Raw genomic sequence first — 23,908 nt, forward strand, 5'->3', positions numbered from 1 at the left:
AGCCCTTATGTCCATTTACTTAGTACTTGGTGGTGCATAAGTTTTGGATGCTCCCGGAGATGCCCACCACCCTCTTTTGGCACTTAATGCAGGGCTGCAAACCGTGGGTCTTTGGGTTACTGCAGAAATGGCAAGCCGGGTGCTGCTCAGTGTGACCTAAGAAGGAAGGCTGGGAGCTAGGCTTTGTGTGGTGGCAGCACCTGTTCCCAACCATATCTGATGCCCATGAGATAAAGAGCATGATGGGGTGGGGACAAAGATGCAACCCAGGTACATTCCAGCAACCCTCATTACAAGCCCACGGAGAGTCTCGTGATAGACCCAGCCTGGTTATATACACTGTGGACACAGTCACATTAAGGAAGTAACCACACAGTATCTACTCTGAGCTGGTTGATAAAATCTAATGGTTTGAGCAGTCTTAGTGATTCTAAAAAAATCCATGTCAGAAGAGGGTAGGTGCAGGGGAGAAAGGTCAGGGGAGTTGAGGGGTAGAAGGCAAAGGAGCCCAGGTGCAGAGAGGAAAGGTCCTTACGTCTGCACTCCAGGCAGCTCCCCTGTCACACTGAGGCCTAGCCCGCTGGAGGTCACAGCACTGGCCCTCCTAACTGTCCAGTTATGGTGGGCATGGTTTGACAAGTATGACTTAATTTTCTGATAACCTGCTCTGGAGAGAGGGAAGCAGTATATGTGACTTATATCTGACACAGATAATTAATTCAGTCATTTGTAAAACATTTCTGAGTATTTCCTATGAACTACTGGCAGATTCCAGAGAATTCTGGAGCTGTAAGGAAACCTACAGGAAAATCTAGTCTGACCCACTGTATACATGAGGAAATTGAGGTCCAAGTACATGACCTGCTGAGGTCACACTGCGAGTTGGTGGCAGAGCCAGGGTCCCCCAGTGCTCCCTGACAGCACACAAACATGGGTTGCAGGAAGGCGACTTTCACACAGGCTTAGCTTTTCCTTTGTGAGAAAAAAAATGAGTCCACACATTCAAAGAAAGACAGTATAAGAACTTATCCATAATGCTTCTTTTTTTCCTCCCTCACTCATTCTTACCTGGGCCAAACCCCCAATCTCTTTGACGCAGACATAGAGCCGGAACAGGTCCAGAGGCTTCTTGCCCACGGCAGGCAGACTCGAGACAGGGGAGCCTCTCTCTTCCATGAAGGTGAGGTATCGGTCGACCCAGAGCTTTCTCTCTGGCTCATTCCCCAGTTCGTACACCTTCGTGATCTTCTCCCCAGTGGTGGTGGAGGAGCTGGACTTCTAGTACCCAGAAGCAGCATGTGGAGGTGGGGCATGGGTGGGCAGACGGAGAGGGAAGAAGGTGAGAAAAAAGTAATGAGCTAACAAATACAAGAAGAGAAGAGATTAAAAACTACTGCTATCACACAACAATTAGGAATGAAGGCTACTAGTTCAGGCACAAACTATACATTTTCTTAGTTAGGAATTTACTTTTACTTTAAATAAAAGGCCCAAACTCCCCCTTTTATACACTTAAAAACAAAAACAAAAAAGAACAAAGCCCGTTTTGGATATAAGCGTTGAATCCCAGAAGGCAAAATTCCAGTGACACCTCATGTTATTTTTAAAAACAAAAGGTTCTAGCTCATGGAGTGATCACAGTGAATTAAAATTTTTACATGTGATATTATAGAGCCCAAAACATTAAATGGACTCCTACTTTTCCTTGTCAAAACAAGAATGGCTAAAGGGTGTCTTCGTTAAAATGCCACAGCATCTGGAGGATGAGCAACCACATGGTGCTTGCTGAAAAGTGTAAGGTAGATTTCCAGTCACGGGAACCAGTGGTGTAAGCTATAAGCTCGGTTTTCTTTTCTTTTTCTTTTTTCCTTTTTTTTTTTTTAAGATAAACTAAGGGTCAACCAAAGCTTTGGGATTTATGGATAAACATATACATTTATTTTTATGCCTATGTATTTATATGCTCGTGTGTTTTACACTGATACTCTAGTTCTTGCGTTTCTATCTATCTGCTTTTACCTGACACTAAAATATCAAGAGTTGCCATTTCTTAACACCTGAAGCCTACTCCGTGGATTACATAATCTGGAGGACAGATAACACTTTTAGCCCTAGGCGGGGCAACTGTAGTTCTTCCCTTTCTTTTATATCGCTATATTTGTAAAAATATTTACAATATTTGCAATACTAGGGTTATTGTGCAAAATCATTTCTCAGTTCTCAATACAGATTTCTTGGAACGATAATTTACTTCATTTATTTATGCATACCTAGGTTATTATTTGCAATATAGAGCAATTATTATAGACAGAATTCTTAAGTTTTTATCCTTTTTCTTTATTTAGCTTAACATAATTTTAAACATATTTCTGAAAATGTGGGGGGTTAAATAACGTGGCTGCCATTGAGGCTAGATGTTACCTTATTTAGCAGAATGATCTCCAGTAAAAGTAGGTCCCTGAGAAAGGATGCCTGAGAATGAAACTTACGCAGCACGTGAGGCCCCGCTTTCCCTTTAACTAACACGTGATTCGCTAGAGTCACTGGGCTGAGATTTTAAGCCTTCGGTTTCAGAATTACTGAGGCATAACATCTTTATCAAGTATGTAATGGGTGATACAGTTGATGTAAATATAAAATGTAGAATGATAAAAAATAGTTGTTTTATATTTTAGAATATACTTTGATGCTGAGGTTAAACTTCAAGTCACTTAAAAACTACTTTAGAAAGAGCTTAAAATATATAGGTATACATATTCATATATGTGTGAATATATATGTCTATAAACCCATATGTACACTTAGAATATAGAAACTATATATCCAAATAAGTTTTTAAAGCTTATTTTTCATATTCTTGTACCCAAGTCCTACTTGACTAGGAAAAGAGGCTGCTCTAACCCACTTCACACAAGATTCTCATCTGGACGGCACCTCAGAAGCTCTGCCGTCATTAATGGGACGGTTATTAATAACAGGTTCCTAAATTGTAGTATTGAGTTTTCTTTTTATTAACAGGACACTTATTATTAAGAGGTTTCTAAATTTTAGTATAGAGTTTTGTTTTTTTTTTTCCTTTGGGGAGTTACAGTTAAAAAAATGGGTCTAACGTTTTTCGAAAGTGAAAATTTGAAATAAGAACATGAAGAAAAAGGCACTATAATCTATAATCAGTTAACAGTAAAACAACTTCCCTCTTGCATTTTATTTGTAAAAAATGGAGGTAAAAGTTTGAGATTCAATTGAAAGATAAGACAAATAAAAGTAATCATTTCAATTTAAAATTTCTCCAATTAGCTCAATGAATATCCTGTTTGTAAGATCCATCTGCCATTCCTGGTTTGGTCCTCTCTAAACTGAAACTGGGGAATGGTTCTGGATGAACAGTTAATCAAGAACTGAGCAATGGGGCACAGAAATGCTTGTTCTTGCTTCTGAAGGGACTGGATTGTTACAAGCTGGAATAGGCCTGAGATAATGATGGACGCAGTTTGACTATATATTAACTTTTCTCTCCTTGGTTAAATAAACTTAAGTTTAATTAACTTGTGCCTATCTCAATTTGTTGTCATAACATTGGAAAAATTAAATGAAGATACTTTCTAATAGAATAGTTCTATTTTTCATAATTTTCAGATCTTCTAAAAAGCATTTTTATGGCACCATAATGTAGGAAAATGAATCTGCACGGAACTGACACGGTCAGGCCTCAGTTTACATGATAAATCCTGAAAAGGCCTCCCGAGGTTGGCTTGCTTAGCTAAACCAGGGCCTCAGTTTCACCACACGCTTTACTTTTCCTTTGCAGCACTATGTCACATGCTGCGTAAAACTGTACGTTTTGCACGTGATTATTTGTCTGACACCCATTTTTCTGACTAGATCCTAAGTTCCACAAGGTAGAGTTTGTGTGGATGTTAATCGCCAACACTTAGCGTGGTGCCCTGCACACTGGAGGGCTGTGATCGCGTTTTTTTTCCTCATGAATGATTACTCCAATGGACAAAAAGGGTGTGAAAAGCTTGGCAGCATGCTAACAGGAATTAACAGCTGATTCAAATATCCTATAAACAGGATTTCACCGAGCAAGGTGCGCAGTGAACGTGGGCACAGTCTAGTAAGGCTGAAGGCTGAGCACGAGGTTGCGCCCGCTGCCAGCACTCAACGCCTCCACCCCAGCTTAAGGTTCGCATACTGGGCAGACAATGACCACAGCCAATATCTGGTGTCTGAATAGAGGGCAATTAAAGACTTAGTGAATAAAGAGCATGTACGTTATCACTCTCATCACCGACCAGGCTCGGGATATACTGTCTTTGTTCATAGACACTGGTTTTGGATGAAGGTCTTCATCTACACTCCTCCCACTGACAGTGGCCTTTCCAAAAGGTGGTTACCTTGCCCTTTGGAAAGACGGATTCACTTTTCCCAGTCACTAAGGCCTACCTAGTACTGCTTCAGTGTTGTAAAAATTGTATCCTACTGCTGTGAAACTTTTGTGGAGGCAAGAAAAAGGAATGGAAATTGCTGTAAAATTACAGCAAGACATTATTATGGTGCCACAAATGTTTTCCTTGCATATACTTTAATTAAGCCTATAAGTACATTTTCCTCAAGTCTTTTAGGCAGATTTACATTTCAGCAGTCTTTACCATATGCCTGGTAATATGTGTATGTGTATGTGTACGGACAAATGTTTATTTTTATTTTAGAATGTTTTGTAACAAAACAATGTTGGTCCACAGTACACTGTCAAAGCGTAGAGCATCTTCCTCATTTTGCCTTTTCCAGACCTGCTGTTAGACAGGCTTTATTAAGGACACTATTGAGAGCAATTTTAAGTCCAAACTGAAGTGGCATCTCAGAAAGAGCAGTTAACTATTCCGGGGTTGCATGTATTTGCGGTGATTTGATAGCAGAGATAATGTTAGGTCCTTCATTATACTCTCTTTTGTTCCCCTTTTTGAATTAGCACCTCATTCAAAAAAGTGGCTGTTTTCTGAACACAGAGCAATAGTCTGACATTTTCTACTACTGTGAACTTCAGTTTCTCTTGTTCCTATCTACTACAGGAGCCAGAAGTTTGCTTGCAAATTCTTCAAACTATTTATGGTACAGGAAGAGACCATGTATATGGAAATACTGAGAAAAAATATACAATTTCAAGTTTAATTATAATCAGAAAATAAAGTTTATAATTCAGTTTGCTATTGTCTTACATTAAAGGAGAAAGTCATATTTTGATAAAGTCTCCTACAGTAGATGGAGATAATCTTAACTAGTGAATTAAAATATTGTGACTAATTCAAGCCTTCTTTATAAGTCAATGAAATTAGAAAGATGAAAAGTTTTAAACAATATAATACGGTCTATTGTTAGTCTTTGTTTTTAATAAGTTCTTATTCTTATTTTTTTATTTTTATTTTTTTTGAGATGGAGTCTCACTCTGTTGCCCAGGCTGAAGTGCAGTGGCATGATCTTGGCTCACTGCAACCTCTGCCTCCCGGGTTCAAGCGATTCTCCTGCCTCAGACTCCCGAGTAGCTGGGATTACAGGTGCCTGTCACTATGTCTGGCTCATTTTTGTATTTTTAGTAGAGACAAGGTTTCACCATGTTGGCCAGGCTGGTCTCGAACGCCTGACCTCAGGTGATCCACCCACCTTGGCCTCCCAAAGTGCTGGGATTACAGGCGTAAGCCACTGCACCCAGCCCTTAATTATTATCTTAAGTTTTAAAGATTATTATTTTTAACCTCTGAAATTCTCCCTCTGGGCTAACACACAAATACTTTCAAAAAGTTATCTGAATTCTACCTGTTAACTTGAGAGCATTACTGATTCAGGAATGTTTTTCCTATTAAAAAAAGAAAACAAAACAAAAAACCAGGGTAGACCAAGAGGGAAAAACACACAATGTTGTCTGCCTTCTGAGACTCAAAGCGAATAACACAAAGACATCAAAATGCAGGAGTCGCGCCCCTTCCTGCGAGTTCCGACGCACCCCTCCTAGAAGCGCTCTGTCTGCTATACCCATCCTAGAAGCGCTTTCTGTTTCATCTCGGGTGCTGCAAAATCGAAATGTAGCTACAGAGAAGGTAAGAGCGAATATCGCCCTTTCTTCCTCTGAAAGGGAAAATGCTGGTTATCCTAGAGCTGTATGTGAATTTTACAAACATTTACTAGAACAACCAACTCTTCAAGCCTTCAGGCTCTATCTGTTTAAACCAGTGAATGGATAATTAATAGCAGCCTCCTTTTGGGGTTTTGACTAGATTGCCAGATTCTGCACAGCTAGGGTCTTCTTGCCTCCAACTTGCCTTCCTGAGCCGTGCTCGTCAATACATCGTCTTACAGAAATGAGCATGTTAATTAAGCCTTCTTGGCAAGTAATTGCATGTTAAGGCTTTTTTTTTTTTTTTTTTTAAGATCTTTTGATGCTTTATATGAATGTAAAATAAAGGTTGCTACGGCACCATTACTTTTTTTTTTTCTCTAATGGTACAGAATTTCTTTAGTAGGAAACTAACAGCCCACTTCTAGGGTCAGAAGAACATTGAGGCTTACAAAATTCCTTGATACATCTATGACATTTTTGTTATAATTTATATATCATACAGAAATCAACACTTAATTTCAAGATTATCAGCAGTCTTGTGCAGAATACAACTGTTCTATTTCAACTGATTCTAACATCGGTACACATTATTAAGCTAAAAATTCATTCACATACTAACATTTCTACGTTTTTATTAATTTCAGACAAATGGGTTGAAAATAAAGCAGGGCTAATGTTACGCTAAACCATACCCAGATTGAATATTTACTTCTTTCAGGCAGGCAGTTTTGAAATAGATAGAACATGCAAAATACAGGTCAGGGGCCAAACTTATCATTCAGTCAATGGCTGCTATTAGTTCCCATATAAATGGAGAAGTAACGCATTTGAAAAATCTTCTATAAGTGCATAATGGATTAGACATTTAAAAAAAGTCACTGTGTGAAGGAGTTTGGACCCAGTTAACACACTCGCATGCTTTGTATAGAGGTGCTTCTTTATAACAGTTTTCATTACCAGAAATCAACTTCTCTGATGCACGCAAACTATTCATTTTGTCACTAATATTATTATTTATAAAGAAAACCCTTTCATGGATAAATAATGAAGAAAAAGTCTTATAAAACAAATAAACAAGCAAGCATTCAAGTAGAATTAATTAATTATCAAAAAACCCCAAAAAAACAAAAAACAAAAAAAACAAAAAAAACCAGAGCCACTTACAGGGCTTGATGGAGTCTTTGGCCAGCCTGGGCTGCTAATGCTATCACTTTCATCTCCATGAAATGAGGAGATGCTAGCAGAGCTGGGGGACATTGGGGAAGGGACTGGCAGGTTGCCTGGGGTTGGGGGCTGAGAAATACCCTGAGAGCTGTAGCTATCCTGTGGTAGAGGAATAAAAAAAAAAAAAAATGACAAAGGTAGGGCAAACTTTATTTAAAATAACAAAAAGTACATCCACTTTAACAAACTAATTTATATATATATACTATATATATATAAAGACACGTACAAACAAACACACAAAACCACACATAGATAAAGGTATTAAAACAACATTCTTAATTAGTATAATTGGGTAAGTCTGCTGGATGCTGGAGAAGGCCAGTACGCCACCATGCTTACTTCAAGCTTACATGGAATGCTAAGCATGGGTTACCCCTTATGAAAGAAAGAAAAAAAAAAAGCTGTTCACCTTATTTATCAAATAAGGCAGGAAAGCAAAATATTAAGTATGTTGTTGTTGCTGAGGCGGCCAAAACAGGAAGCTATAAACTGAAGGCAGAGAAAATGGCTGCAAGTACCGAAACCAGGCAGGACCCCTACCTCTCCCCACCCCAAAGCATTTTTCTTAGGTGGGTCTTGTCCCTCCACCCCTCTCCCCCAACCATGAGTTAATGCCATAAGAACTAGTAACTTTCAGATCCACACCATGAAGGGGCTGGGGAAAGAAAAGAAGACTACGAACATGTTGCACAAAATGAAGGCATGCAGAGGAGACGAAACGAAAAAAAAGTGGCGGCCAACACCAGTGAAGAGAGAACGACATGGCAGCTTTTTGCTAGGCAGACCCCACACTGCGTGCAGAGGCGGAAGGAAGTACCTTTGACTTGCTCTCGGGCTGTGGAGTGCCTTCTTCTTTGCCGTCTGCTTTGAGAGGCAGGGGCAGTTTGGATTCACCAGGAGACATCATATCTGCAAGACCCATAGATGCTAATCGAAAACAGGAGAAAGAGTTTAGGATTATACGTGTGATTCGTCAGACTGTACTCCTGCCAACACAAGTTACAGAGTGAAGCAGGAGGCCCTTGCATTTCCCTTGAAGGAAAAAAAGAAAAAAGAAATTGTAATGGGGAGCATATTAATTTCTGAAATGCAAACAGCACCGCATTCTGGCAAAATCCTTTTTTATCTAAAAAAAAAAAAAAAAAAAGGGGCAGTCATTCTGTATGCTTAAGACCCAAACCACTGAAGGTCAACTTATGTCAATATTATTTTTTCAAAATTATTATACCTTTGAAAGAGTAGGCAACAAGTGGAAATAAGGCAAATGTTTAAATTACTAATCAGGAGTTGGAAGCAAATGTTGGGTGTGCATATTTTTTACCTAGGTACTAGAGGATTTAGCGCCTTCTTAATTTCATAGGTGCAAATAATCTATAGTTTGCAAAATTATTTGACATTTCACAGTGTTTCTTCTGAAAACCTTATCTATTGCATGTGGTCTAGTCAACAATAAGGGAAGACAATCACAGCAGACGGCTTCAAAAACAATATAATTAGAAACAAATTTTTGAAGGAAAGGATTTCTGATTACTTTGCAATTGTGCTGGGATCCTTTCAGTCTGAGAGCCTGTGGTCATTAACCCTGACAGCAGCTTGATGCCCAGGTCAGAGGCCCACAGCAGCTCCAGAGTCAACACCACATTTTCTAGCCCTAGGCTCAGAAATCCAATCAATTCTATCTAGGCTTTAGCATGAAAGGTTCACCAAAGAACAACTGATTTCTACACACATTCATTGCAGATACCAGTAGACATTTTCGGGTTAAAAATATGGGGTTAGATTTCTTTTTAATGGAAGAACAAGGCTAGAGTAAAGAATCAGTGTAGCTATCCAGGGAATAACAGCTGAATTTCTACAGAACCCCACTGTGAAAACCATCTGTGGAACACTGGGCTGCAGGGGCTGCGAGTGAGGCACCAACCAGATGTGAGGAGTCAGAGTGAGGAAGAGAGGGAAGGAGAGAGAGGGGAGAGAATGATGAGCCCTATACATGAGAGGGAACCAGAAACTAGGCCTATTTCAGATGAAAATAAACCTGAGGTTTGATGAACAGGGCCCATTCTACATTCTGCAAATCAAAGTGCTGGCTCAACCAAGACGGGACACATGTAGCGTCATGTGCCAAGAAAAAAAAAAAAAGCTTTAAAAAAGGCTCTGCAGATTGCCCACTACAAAATGATTATTGCACATATTCATGTATTACTATGTTTTAGAAAATAATTAGTTTTAATTACAGCAGTGAGAGAGTGAGCAGGCTCTGGTGAATTAGCTGGCAAGCTTTGTGGTGCTAATTTGCTAATATCGTTAGCATCACTGCAGGTTGAGACCATAGGTCCTGCCAAAAAAGCCTACCCTGCCACGTGCCCATGAGTTTACATCAGCACACTCAACAATACACTTTGAAATCCCGTATTTTCCACGGGCACATTGGCTTGCTTTTCAAAGCCCATTTGCAGCCCAGTCAGTCCTTAAAGTCATCACAACACACACAAATCATAATTGGGATGTTTTTCTTTTTTTCAAATTACTTTCAATACTTAGACTTTAAGAACTGGAACAAAAAGCTTTTTCAAGTGATGCAGCTGCAGAGAAAAATCTATTGGGATCAGCTAAAAATGCTGTTATTTTTGTGAATGTGTGAAACCTCAAGCAGCTGAGAGATATTACACCACGAAGACCGCCTTGTTCAAAGCAGCGGATTGGACTGCTTCCACGCAGTTTTGTCTCTGGGGTCTAACGAGATATGAATTAGTAAACCTGTACATTAAAAAACACCCTGTTCAGAAGAATAGCAGGATAAAAGAGCAGGATGAGTGCGAAAAGAGGGGCTTATGTATGCGAGTCCACATGTCCTGGCTAGTTGATTCAGAGTGGGTTCAAAGGAATGACAGCCAAAACAATTCCAGAGAAAGCGGTAAAGTCATGGGCACATGGCTTCTGTGGCATCGCGCTTCTCCAATGGTTTTAAGTGGTAGTTTTGTCAGTATTTACAATAAATTATGTATGAATATTATTTTGAAGGCGGGAATAGTAAGATTCTATTTTACGCATTAAATGTGTTAGCGTACACAAAAGCAACTTGTAAGCACACAGAACTAGGCCAATGTGTATTATGGAAATTACTGACAATTTACACTGATTTGAAAATCAGACTTACATGAATATAAACATATTGTTGGTCTGAAATTCCCCAAATTTCCTCATTCTCTATTATATATTTTAAAACAGGCATTTTGGGTGTGCAAATAGAAAAATTATCACAAGTGGCACTGTTCTATTATTTTGAGAGATAAGTAAGGATAGAATTTAGAGTAATAAAGAGTTCTATTTAATATTTCTACCTTATAAAATATATGGTTTATTTTAACTAAATGGATTAGAAGGTCTTTCCTTACTGTGGTTTTTACTATTCTTTTTATTGAAATGCTTATTTTTGACTTTTTTTTTTTTTTTTTTTTTTGAGAGGGAGTCTCGCTCTGTTGCCCAGGCTGGAGTGCAGTGGCCGGATCTCAGCTCACTGCAAGCTCCGCCTCCCGGGTTTATGCCATTCTCCTGCCTCAGCCTCCCGAGTAGCTGGGACTACAGGCGCCCGCCACCTCGCCCGGCTAGTTTTTTGTATTTTTTTTAGTAGAGACGGGGTTTCACCGTGTTAGCCAGGATGCTCTCGACCTCCTGACCTCGTGATCCGCCCGTTTCGGCCTCCCAAAGTGCTGGGATTACAGGCTTGAGCCACCGCGCCCAGCCTATTTTTGACTTCTTACCAGAATTCTCAATGAATCACTGAAAAGAGCCATATGCCTCCCAAGGCAATGGGACTCCGGGGGCACTATTTTTTCTCCTTTCCCAGAAGAGAAGGACCACTACTATCACAAGGACGTGTTAAATCAAGGCACTGTTCTTTCTCCTATTGACATGAGTAATCCAGTATGTAAAGTTCAGACATAAAAAGGGGCAGTAAAGAATCTGTGACTGCAGAAAGTGCTGCTTGAGTACTGTAAGTACGTTTTAAGCACCAGCCTCTGGCTTTACCATTGAAATTTAAGAACTAGAATGATTTCTTAAAGTAAGTGTGGGTCCAGGTCCTAAGGCAGCTATTCCACACTGGATTTAATATATTCAAAAGGAACGTAAAGAACATATGACATGAGTCAAACCGAACTTCAACACTCATGCCTGCTTTGGTCCGCTTCCTTTACTCAGTCTCCTCACAAGTCTGCAAAATCATTCCCAGAAGATGGTGAAATAGGTCAGAAATGCACAGTTCTTTTCTTTTCATGGTAATATACCGGACTGCAAAATATATGATTTCTTGTTTTTGAAAACACAGAGAGCTGGCCGGGCGCAGTGACTCACGCCTGTAATCGCAGCACTTTGGGAGGCTGAGGCGGGCGGATCACGAGGTCAGGAGATCGAGACCATCCTGGCTAACATGGTGAAACCCCGTCTCTACTAAAAATGCAAAAAATTAGCCGGGCGTGGTGGTGCGCGCCTGTAGTCCCAGCTACTCGGGAGGCTGAGCCAGGAGAATGGCGTGAACCCGGGAGGCGGAGCTTGCAGTGAGCCGAGATTGCGCCACTGCACTGCAGCCTGGGCGACTGAGTGAGACTCCGTTTCAAAAAAATAAATAAATAAAAGAAAACACAGAGAGCTGATCTATGTATGTACATCCATGGATGTTCATGACTATGTTTACATGTGGCAAGATAGAAAGTCCACCATGAAGGTAACACACACAGGATCTGAGAAGGGCTGGCGAGACGCATTGCTCTCATTGGATATGCAAGGCCCTGACAGCCCTGACCGGGAGGACCCTCCACGGCACAGGGTGGAGCCGACGAGCACCCTAGAGGCCCTGCATACCCCATCATTGCCATCAGCGCCCCTCCCCACTGTGGCCACCCCCAGGACACTGGCCATGCTGGGTGGCTTTCCGAGGAAAGCAGCTCCCCCAGCCACCTACAGAGTCCGGAGCCGTCCACATACTTTGGCATAATCTCAGGATATATTTTCCCCCAGTTTAAGAGATTGGTTTTCATAATTTATCAAAACCCTTTTATCAAGTCCTTTGTATATGGGGGGAGGACAGCAATTCACCTGAAATCATTACCTTAGAGCAAGCATGCAAGTGGGCACCCCAGCAACCGCTACCAACACCCTGGACAACCAGCCCCTTGCAATGGTGCTGAAGACCCAAACCTTCCTTTGTGAGAGGCCCTGAAGTCCCAAGACAGAAAACAGTGATCCAGCTGGAAGACTGATACTCTAGGCATAGTTTTGTGAATCTTTTCTTGTTTTTCAATTTCAAAACAGCAAATCATCTGGTAAACAGCAAATGCCCCACACTGGCGCTTCTCAAACTTGAGCTTGCATGCAGGAAAACTCCCTGCAGAGGTGCTCAGGGGTGCGGATTCCTGGACTCCCCTCAAGAATTCTGAAGGGAGCCCCGGAATCGGTAGTTTTAACAAGCACTGCGGGAGGTCCAGAGGTAGGAGGTTCACACTTTTTGTTGCAGTGTGATTGTCTTTTTCTTTGTAAAGGCCTACCGGGGTTGGTACCCTGTGCTGGCAGGGCATTAACAGGACATTTGCGTGTGGGACTGAGCGGTGCTAGGTTAGCAGAAGGACTCACTTCTGGAAGGTGCCCAGGGCTCTCTGTGAGAAAAGCCTGGTTCCAGCGGCACATATGGCCGCTCCTGTACTATTTATACGTGGCAGTGGGAGAAATGCCCTACATTTTGTGGAGTAACGTCTGGTGAGGCAAACTTAGAACCACAGATGGGAGATATATTTTTTGGAATTTAGATGTCCACTTTAAGATGATGGTTTATATGCAGACAAGTGTAAATGACTAATGAATATTATAAAACTCAACACAAATAAGTAAAACCTAACCCAAGACACATGTATTGTATGACAGTGTATTTAATAAGGGTATACATGATTTGTAATTTTGCCCACAGTAATACATAATTCTAACCTTTTAATCTAAATAATTGAAACAAAACAAAACCAAAAAAAGCTCTTTAGAGGGAAAAATTCCCACTGCTTACCATCCTACTTCCCTTGGCATTTTAAGTGAAGAAATAGTTGTCACATTTATACTCACACTGACTCCATTTAAATAATTACTTGCTCACTGAAGCCTGTAACAATTTGTCACTACACAGGAGGATTTTTTTTTTGGCCCCGTACACTGTCTACAACACAGTTGTTTGAACTCAGCGAAGAGCATGCTGGAATGCCAGTTGCACTGGTTGCTGAGGTTCAGAAAATTCCACCACCAGACCTGGTCATCATTTGTACTGTCCTCGCTTTCTCCAAAAGTATATTTTGATGGAGAAATGCTTTGCTGTTATCACTGGTAATTTATCTCCGTGGGCCCAAACCAAGGAGACTGAAGTGATGGTGATCCCACCATTTCTGGCCCATCTTTTGTGCAGTCAGGTGGACACTTGCGCATCCCGATGCTCACAGGGCTGTGCTGTAATGCTCTCTGTCACTCCTGTCTCTCTGAGAGATCAGAATGCAGTAACAGCAGATTCACGTGTACCTGCCACTAGATGCACAGCCAATGCTAAATGGCTACTCCTCCTCTGACGTGCATTTCACTTAATAATGGTGGGATAAAATCAGATCAATGTGTAGAGGAAAACTGGATGTTTAAATTATTAAAAATTCAATGTTTCAAAATGTACAATGTAGTAAAAAATATACTACCACCCCATACAAAAGATCGTGAGGATGGATAGCCTTTCACTGAACCGATTTCCTCTGCATGGAATAACGAATAGTCGAATTATCTGAATAATAATAATAGAAAGAAACCCTCTCTGTAAATCTCCATTAAGCTGGCTGTTCCTTAGGAATACATAAATCTTCTGAGGCAGGGCACTGTGCCATCTGCTTGTTGTCAGTTGTTTTTGTGGCTCTGGGGTCCAAAGGAAGAAGGGAAAAATGAGCACTGCTAACAGTAGGTGAAAACTGATTGTGTGGTTTTAATGCTCTCAAGTAATTTTATTTCAGCAAGTCAGACAAAACAGAATGTCACAACCCAATACTCTGTTACCTGGGCCAGCACTGCTTAGGGAAAGAGGAGGCTTCCAGCTAACAGGCTGTTTGCAAGCTTTTCACCTTCATCTCGAATGTAAAACACCCACCAAATTGTGATGGAGAAGCACTCAACGCAGCATCAGGAAGGGCTATTTTATTTATTTAAAAACCTTCATTTTTACCATGAATTTCTATGTGTTCCTCTTTCACAAATCTTTCAAGAGAAGTCATCACGGAATACCACCCCTCAATTAGGTCCTAGAAATCAATGATGCAGCTCAGACAGGAGGCGAGCCCAGCCTCTCACTGCCTGTTCCGTCTGACAGAGAAACATGAACTTCTGGGGAGGCCTTTCAAAGACAGAGGCGAAAAAGGAAGTGAAAGGCAGAAGAAATGAAAAAACATCATCAGAAAGAACCAAGGCTCTGGCTCTCCCATGCACTCCTAATGCATCACAGGGCATCACAGGATACACACTGGCTAAGCCACTCTCTGCAGTCTCTGAAGGAGGGAATCCTCCAGTGAGATCCATTCTAACATGTGACAGAGAGTAACAGGTCGCTTGAAATACACACCACTTTATGTAAAAAGTGGCACTCATTGTCTTAAGGTAATTACTGAACCAGAGGAGGGGGTTGAAGGATCTTGCAGAGTCTAAGATCATGGGAGATGTGCACAGTTTTAGACACTCTCGATGTTTTCCACACATTGGCTACTCATCCACTGCACTCATCAGGCATGGCTTTCAAGAATGCTACCTTGGAGATTATGAAATGGGTTAAAATAACTAAACATCGTGAAACATTTAAAACAGTTTCCCAATAGAGACAATCTGCACAGAGTACCTACGAAGCAGCTACTTCCAAGCATACATTTAGAGGTGTAAGGTGTAAATGTAAAAACTACTTCAAACCCCCTTTGCTCTGCCCTTCCAACCATTTCCCCTGAAATGCGAATTCGAAATGTCTGTCTCCATCACTACCCAATGGAGAGAATCTGAGGATCTCCCAATACTAATAATTCCCAAAGAGAAAGAGAATATAGTGTGTATATTTAACAATCTCCAATAATAGTTGAAATGTGTCCACTTGTTATACAAACACAGACTGAATAAAAATAATTTACATAAAATGTAATTCTCAAGTCTTAAATAGATGGAGCGAGTTTCTGAGAAGCAGAAAAGTAGTATGATTCCCACTTTCGCCAACCGATCCACCTTCTCGGGCCGTTTAGGCAGATTCACTGGCGGCGCCTAAGAGGAGGAGAGGGGAGAGGGAGGGGCTCAGGAGCACGGAGCTGCCGAGGTTACCTGTCGAGCTGTTCACCATGGCGGGCGCCATGCTGTAGGGCGGCGCCTGCGTGTTCATCAGGCCAGAGCTGTTGTTCATGGGCTGGCTGTAGGGAGAGCTGGAAGCCATAAGTCCACTCTGGTTCATGCCGGGGAAACTGCCTTGCCTACAGGAAGAGAAAGCACAGCACACATATACCGACCATGCACATTAGCAGCGGTTTGCCCTGGCAGTCATTTCTACTAATGCATTTATGTAAGGGGTGGGGCTATAACTTTTCATGTTTGTGTAAAACAGATTATTTCCTGGAGAGAAAGGCTGAAATCTATTGCTAGGTAACTCTTGAATATACCCCTTTACAATTCCAAATATTACAAGTTCTGCAAATAAATTACACATTTTTAATCATGTCAAGTGTTCCAGGTTACTATTTATATAGAGGAATATAAGCAAGAAAGGGGGAACTTGAAATAAGAACAGGAATTACAAAAGCAAGCAAAATTGACTTCTGACTATTAACACTACTTAGTATCCTCACATAAAAACCCAAAGGTTAAGAAATGAAAAACAATTGGGCAGTGTGGCAATGTTTTTTACAAAAACTTCTTTGACCTAAATTTTCTGATGGAATGAATATGGGAGAAAGCACTTCCAAAACTCTCCCTGACCCTACTCTTTAACTTTGGTAATTAGGTTCTATTAAAAACATACCAATTTCCCTACATTAAAATGCCACAGTAGACATCAGACTTCCACTTCGTGTTAGTTGGGCTTTTTACGTTACAGAGGAGGATGGGCACTTAGATCAGCTGCACGTGTCTCTAACATGAAGTCGCCCGTCCCCAGGGTGGTGCAGACCTACGAGGCGGTCTTGGTGACTTAGTCTTGTTAGTTTTGTCTTACGCCCTGTCAGACTTCTCTTCACTCCTGCAAAGAGGTCAAGGGTATTCTCTCTGATTTGAAGCTGTCACACAATGTCCCTTCTCTGACTGTTGGTAATGAGATGAGGGAGAAGGGGAGAGACTTAAACTGCACAGTGGTGTAGAGATCCCAGGGAAAATTACAATGCCCTAAAAAGAGAAATGATAGCAAGGTGGCAAAAATGTCAAAAGAGTCCACCATTGTAGTCAAGCTTTTGTTAGGTAAAGAGCATACCTTTAAAAATTTTTTCCAAGTTTTGGCTAGTCATGTTTCATCTTAGGAGTACAAGCTAGTAAGAGGGGTAAAACTCCAAAGACATCCTGCCTATCTGTTCCTAAGTAATCACAACCCCCTCCACCACCATTAAGCTACCACTTGGTATAATAGTTAACACTTTAAAATGAGATCCTTTAAAAGATTAACATAAATCTTATTTTTTTATTTTTTTGAGAGGGGTCTTATTCTGTCGCCAAGGCTGAAGTGCAGTGGCGCAGTCTTGGCTCACTGCAACCTCTGCTTTCCCAGGCTCAAGTGACTCTCCAGCCTCACCCTCCCAAGTAGCTGGAACTACAGGTGTGAGCCAGCAGCATCCAGCAAATTTTTTCATTTTTGTAGAGAAGGGGTTTTGCCATGTTGCCCAGGCTGGTCTCGAACTCCTGAGCTCAAAGCGATATGCCCACCCAAAGTGCTGGGATTACAGATGTGAGCCACCATGTCTGGTCCATAAATCATTTTTTAAAAAACAATATACTGTTCCTTTTGTGTACCTATTTTCAGTGGACTCAACTGAAAAATGTCTGTACAAAAAGTTCAAACATGGGCCATCTGCAAAATCAAGCTATCAAAGGCATAACTGGTCTACTTTAAATATTAGACAAACTAGAGAAATTCTGTACAATCTAATGCTCCATGATGGCGTGGAAAGAACATTGTTGGAAGCTGAACGAGTCTTAGGTATGAGGGTGGCTCAGGGAGAAATGGGTGTTACTTTAGCCTGCAATTCTTAGCTTCCTGAGGGTCCACTTTGAATAACTGCAGATGGCTAAATCAGAATTAGAATACCCCTTGGAGTTCATTAAGAACAGATCTGAGATCATCCAACAGCTTCTGATTAACCTCTAGGTCATCACATACTTATGCATACATTGCACTGTAGCTATAAACACATCCCTATATGGTTCAGGGCTTTACATCATCTTGCAGAGTGTTGGCATTAAGTCAAGTACCTTAGAAGTATCCCTTCTGAGGTGTTCTTCAAACAACGGACAATTTAGCATTTATATAACTGCTTCAAAAGTGGCACCTGATGGGACTGCTCTCAGTGTCTTAGCAGATAATCACTGAATAGCACCTTCACTTGTGGACAGTTACGTTTTCTGGAAAGCTACTTCCATGTCAGTGACTGCCTCCAAGTCACAGCCAATTTTGGCCCATTCTCCAAGATGCATGTTAGCAGCCACTGCTCTGTGATGGCTGTCCCCGTCACCCTTCCTGAAAGTAAGCCCTGCCTCTCCACTGAGCTTCATCTATGCTTTTTGCAGCACTGAGCTCTTTCTTTTGCAAATAATTTATGCATGTCTTGGTTCTTCTAGGTACGGAAGCCTCCTGAGAGGAGGAGCTGGCCCTAATTAATCCTTGCACATGAGAGTTACTTAAAAAAAAAAAAATTGTTAAAGGGATGAATTACTAAAGAACATTTTTATTCTTGTAAAAAGGCATTACAAAGATGGTCGGTCGCCTTTTCAAGCTTCCATTAAACTCCGTCTCATATATAGTATAACTAACATGTAAGAAACTCACAGTTCCTTGAGACGCTTGTTTGTACTAAGGTAAAAAAGGGAATCAGAATAGAAAATCTACCAGGCAAATGACTGAATGAAGTAGCCATCCAGCCCTCATCCAGGATTTCTCCCCCAGGCTAGCACTGTCCATCTTCAATCACCAGAAGATGATGAAGGCACACACTACAGGTTTTAAGAAATACCTTTAAACTAACAATGACAAAGAAACATCAAAGACTTAAAGGTCCATGCCTTGGATGTCAGTTGTTGGTTACAATGGTCCTTCATTAAAGCACATCCTGTAGTTTTAAAAGTTTGGTTAAAAAAGCCAGGGGTCTTGACTCTGTCACTGGAGCTCTGGGAGCTCTGGTCCTTTGGATTTCAGTCTTTACAACTGAACAGGGAAGGGCTGGTAATGATAGTACAGTAATTAATTAAGTATTTATTGCATGCCTGGTGCACATTCTAGGCATACACATTTAATGTTTTAGATTTCTGGAGGAAGGTAGGTGGAATAAGGCTCATATATTAATAAAGGCAATAAAGATCAGAAAGGTTAAGTAACTTGCCTAAAGTCACACAGCTAGTAAGTAGCAGAAATAGAATTTCCCTAATCTACTACCAGTGCGGTATACTATACTTCTTTCTCTATGGGACTCTAACACTGCTAACACTCAGTGAGACCAAGTACCTGGCTCCTGGCAGCCTGCTGCACCATGCCTTTCTATCTGTCTGGTGTATGGACCTGCAGTTGTACAAAGCTGACAAACCAGAGGGTGTAAACTCTCCAGGAGTCCTGGAATACAGGCTTCAGGGAGGTGGCCATAGTGAGGGGTAGTGGGAGACATGAATACAACAGCTCCCTGGACACCTGCTGCAGGCCTACTGGGCCTCCAAGGCAGGAAGTGAGTCCTCCCAGGAGCGCAGGCCACACATGGCCAAGGCAGAGCAGCAGGTGCCTGTCTGGGTGGGGAGAGCCAGTCTTTCACCACTGCACAGGAAATCCAATTTGCTCTTGCTTGAGAAACTACTGCCAAGAGTCTTGGTAATTCTGAACAAGCAACATGAGCGTGATACCAAAATAAGGCTCGCACTGCACGCCACTGATTTTGGTTAGTGGAGACCGCGGGCTCTGTGGATGGACTCCTTGGATGGCTGCTGCCCTAACTAACCTAGCACTCCTGCTTAGCGTGGTGTTGCTAACCTAGGAGGACTCTGTGGCTCACAACAAAAAGCTCCTTGTTTGGTGGGGCTGAAAATACAATGCCCGAGACCACAGCGACCTGGGTTCCGAGGCGACCTCAGCAGCAGCTGGGTCCCTTCCACAGCAGCACTCCCTGGCTGCTGAACCCCTTCTGACCAACGCAACATTTGGATGGCTCCACATGAATGAGGAGTGTGAAGAAGTAAATCACTTGCCTTTCTCAAAAGCAACAAAACAAAAACAGGCAAAAACACGAATTGAAATGAGCAGCACATTTCCAATGTGACACCCTACAGAAACCTAAGCTGTACCTGGAAAAGCAAAGCCTCCCGCCCAGACCCTTGGGCTCTGGCTTCCAGGGGCCCTGCGGGCTTAATGTCTGTTACAAAGGACAGCTGTCCTGACTCTGCAGATGCCGAGTCCATGGCTGTAGCAATGACTGCCCAGGAACATCTCAGGAGTGTAAGGAGACAAACAGTTACAATAAACCGGTAGATGCACACTGTGGGGGTGACCCTGGTTGGGTGGTGCTGCCCCCAGACCCCGGGATGCCGACTGGCACTGCGCTCGCCTAGCCAGGGCTAGATCATGGCACCACTCCTTCCTCCTCTTAAATGGCAATGTTCAAACTGGGGAGTTATTACTTAAACATGCTGACCTGCGGAATAACCAGAAGAACGTTATTTAAATCTGGCTGGGACCAGAGGTATTTAAAACTTGTCATTCTATAAGCAAAGCCAGGTTATTATAGGGAGAATAATTGAAAAAGTGGGGCCTGCGAGTTTTCCCTACGGCACTCCTTGTTCCTGCCCTCGTACTGCACACATGCCCCAACAGCTTTTTTACTTTTTCCTTTTATTCACTTTGGAGATTTCTCAAACATCACATATTCATATCCCAACAAAGGGCTGTCTTTGGGGGAAAAAGCCCAAAGCAAACACCAGTTTTCAAGTGACTATTTCCAATGGTTCAGTGTGAAAACAGAAGAGGAATATCGCTTCCCGCTACAGTTTGCTTTCAGCAGTTAAAAATATTAGTATGTTCATGGAGTACCCACATCTTTGTAAATATCTGGTTTTAAAATCAACTACAATAAAATGTACAATAATTTTGATGCTGTAGAGAAGAATATTTAGGCCTTATCATCTTAGCAATCAACACTGTATTTTCTCAGCGGTGACAGACGGTGAAGTATGAGGTTATCTTTAAAATGAATGGGTTTCTGAGACAGTTCTTTGGAGAAGGGTAGGGACAGAGAGAGGAAGTGCAGACCCTGTGAGTGGAGCCACTTTAAAGTCCCGTCCCAGTGGCAGACACGGGGGAAGCTCCAGCACGTCCACCGCAAATACCACCCTTTGAGTTATGCTCGGAATGAGCACCACGCAGTGCACGCTGTATTGGGAAAATGAGTACGAGTGCCAGGTGTCCATAACTTTCTCTATACGGACTGTCACTGTAGATGCAGCTGAGTTATGAACCAGCAAAGATTGCTTACTGACAAAATAAACTAGGCGAACACTAGAATTTGGGGCAGTTTATCACTTAAACCCAATCGTCATCAGAACCAGGACTCAAAACCTCGAAAAGTTCCAATTCCAGCAGTTTATTGCTAAATGTGTTATGTTATTCCCTTGGAGAGATCCAGTTGCACACATAACATTACACAGGATGCTCTATTTAAAATGTTTTATAAACACAAACTCTTCTCACACATATATCTAGCATCATTGGTGAAACAGATTTTCAACCCGAATTACGTGGTGACTCTTCCAAAGCAGTACTGAGAAGGACAAATTCAGTCGAGATTATTTTAAATTTAATATTTTAAGACGGAAAACCACTATGTACCTCCCTCCCCCCCAAATTCAATCAAAACAGAAAATACGGCTGTCAAGCCCTGGTCAATCTTTGGTGTGGCTAATCCATCAGCGTGCTTGCAACAACAACTGCATTAGCAATTCTGGTGGCAAAATAATGTAATTTCAACAAGCCAGTGGCTCTGGCTAGGAATGAATCCTGTGGTGGTAAAGTGGCATTTGTCTCATTAGACAAAAGACAAAGAATAGAAGTGCCTTTATTTAAAAATGTAGATGCCTGTAAAAATATATAACCATATGCTACTAAAAAAATAGATTCTACCCCTTTTGCTCAGGGAGACATGCTAGAAATAATTAAAATTAATCAGAAATACCTACTGCTTAGTTGACAGTTACAATCATTTGTCCAAGATGAGTGTTTTAAGATAAGTATGGAAGAGGAATGAGCACAACAGCAGGCCAAGACTAAAAACCAACGCAACCAAAGTCAAACAACCAGGGCAGCGAGTGTGACGCTGCGACCACATGCGTGGCTCAGAGAGGTCTGTGCGTTCTGTGAGCTCACAGCAAGGACAGCACAGAAAAAGGTCCCAAGGAAGGGATGACATCCCCTCCACCCCTCAGATCTGAGGGATCAATCCGTTGGAATTAACCAGGTTAGGAGAAGAGAAAAGAGAAACAGCAAATTCAAGGGCCCTGGGGCATCCAGGAGCCTCTCTCCAGGAGAAAATATGGTAGAAAAAAATAAGAAGTGAGAGTGGTGGGGGCCAGGCTTATGGTTCTCTGGGTTTGGTCTTTATCCTAAGAGAAACAGGAAGAGGCTTGGGATTTTTAAGCAGGAGCAATGGCATTAAAGTATGTTTATTTTAAAGACATTGTTCTCTGGCCGTGTTGCGAAGAACACATCGGAGGCAGGAAGAACGAATGTGGGGCTGTTACGAGGCTGTTACCACAATTACCCAAGGAAGAGATGATGGCGCCTTGGAACAGGCAGTGGAGCACAATGGAGAGAGTTGAGCAATATCATGGAGGTGAAATGGACAGGATTTGGTGATGAATTAGGTCATCTGGGGGAAAGAAAAGTTGTGCCTAGATGTCTCCTAGGTGTCCAGCTTGTGCGACGGGCAGATAATGGGGCAGTCACTGAAATAAAGAACATCAGGGGAGAGCGCGGGCTTAGTTTTGGACATGTGGACAGGGTTTGGCTTCGGACAGGCCTCTGAGTACCTAGCGTCACACAGGCAGGTGGACCCTCGGGTCAGGAAGCAGAAGGTTTGGTGTCATCTTTCCTCCCTATGCAGGAAGCCCCTGTATAAGACTGCATGAGTCTTGTCTAAGTCTTCCTCCGCTGGCAAATGTGACCTGTTTTCCATGCAGTCTGTTCACTCAAAGAAAGCTTCCACGTGTTCAATGCTAGCAGACAAGCTGGAGCAGCCACCAGTTATCTTCCAGTTCCCTGTTAATAACTCTCCAAACCCTTTGGTAGCTGATATGTTTACATTTTGTTTTCTTCCTTTAAGAATGGGCAGAGAAGAATATTGTTTTGCGACAGCTTTATGAAAGAGAACTTCTAAGTAAGGGAACAGTAGTAACTTTGTCACCATACTCTCAAGAATAATCTTTTCAGTGGCTACGCCCTAGCTCTTCAGAATAGAACTTCTCCCTGGCACGTCTTTGCCTGGGCCTTTAAAATGTGGCACTGCCCACAGGGCCTCTTGTTTTCAAAGCATTTCTCCTGATTGTCTCCACATTTCTCCGAAGAGCTGTATTTTTGACTCCTGCATCTTGGCGAAGCTCTTCTTGCTAAGCACTGAGGAATACTGCATATTCCAGTCTGGATTTCTTAAAAGCGTCTAACATCAGAAACAGTTTTCTCTTTTGTTCATACTTCACACAGACTTCTCAGAGGGTTCCGACCTGTTACCAGCTCTGCTCCTGGCACTCCCTGCTGAAACGGCACCTGTTGTGCAATTTCAAGATTCAGCTCTTCCTTTTTGCTTCAATGCAGGTAACCCGTTTTAGTTGTTCCTAAAGCAGCTCACTGATCTTCACCTTTTCTCTCAAAGCAACCAGGAGAACAAATAGAGCTCAAGGGTTCTGAGGCGAGAGGCCTCCTTGTCAGGGTGTGAAGAAAACGCAAACACGGTGTCTGGCTGTGTGAATTTTAGCAACTGATAACTAAGGATGTTCTCTTCATCCTCAAAGTTGATTTTGGTTTGTTAAGCCCATTGTTCTGCTACTACGAACTCTTTCCTGGCAACCATACAAAAGTGAACCTCAACACTGTGAAGGCATTTAGTTCAGAGATTTTGATTTCAGCTCTTCCCTGCTGATCCCCAGCACACAGCCTGCCTCAGGTGTGGATGAGAGCCACAGAGGGTAGCAGTGGCTCCCAAATCCTGTCTTTTCCCGCAATGGATGACTCTCCAGAATTTTGGGGGTTTGTATCACGTCGCATCCTACTGACCTCTGAGAAGATGTAAATGGCACAGCTCCCTGGGCTGG

The 23,908-nt window shown here is 42.1% G+C and overlaps 1 protein-coding gene across 7 annotated transcripts in view; it reads right to left on the reverse strand.

Moving 5' to 3' along the window:
• ARID1B (AT-rich interaction domain 1B) overlaps positions 1-23,908 on the reverse strand; it is a 442,915-nt gene that overhangs the window by 25,741 nt on the left and 393,266 nt on the right. For 4 of the 7 annotated variants that reach the window (XM_031667341.1, XM_031667337.1, XM_031667338.1 and 1 more), the window contains 4 exons: positions 15,701-15,846; positions 8,160-8,269; positions 7,280-7,438; positions 1,069-1,278 (listed from right to left, as the gene is read on the reverse strand). In XM_031667341.1, coding sequence (XP_031523201.1) covers positions 1,069-1,278; positions 7,280-7,438; positions 8,160-8,269; positions 15,701-15,846 — 625 coding nt within the window. The remainder of the gene's footprint in view (positions 1-1,068; positions 1,279-7,279; positions 7,439-8,159; positions 8,270-15,700; positions 15,847-23,908) is intronic. The other 3 variants (XM_031667340.1, XM_031667343.1, XM_031667342.1) reach the window with 1 other exon arrangement.

The sequence above is a fragment of the Papio anubis genome, chromosome 6 (genome assembly GCF_008728515.1).
Source record: "Papio anubis isolate 15944 chromosome 6, Panubis1.0, whole genome shotgun sequence".
Lineage (NCBI taxonomy): Eukaryota > Metazoa > Chordata > Mammalia > Primates > Cercopithecidae > Papio > Papio anubis.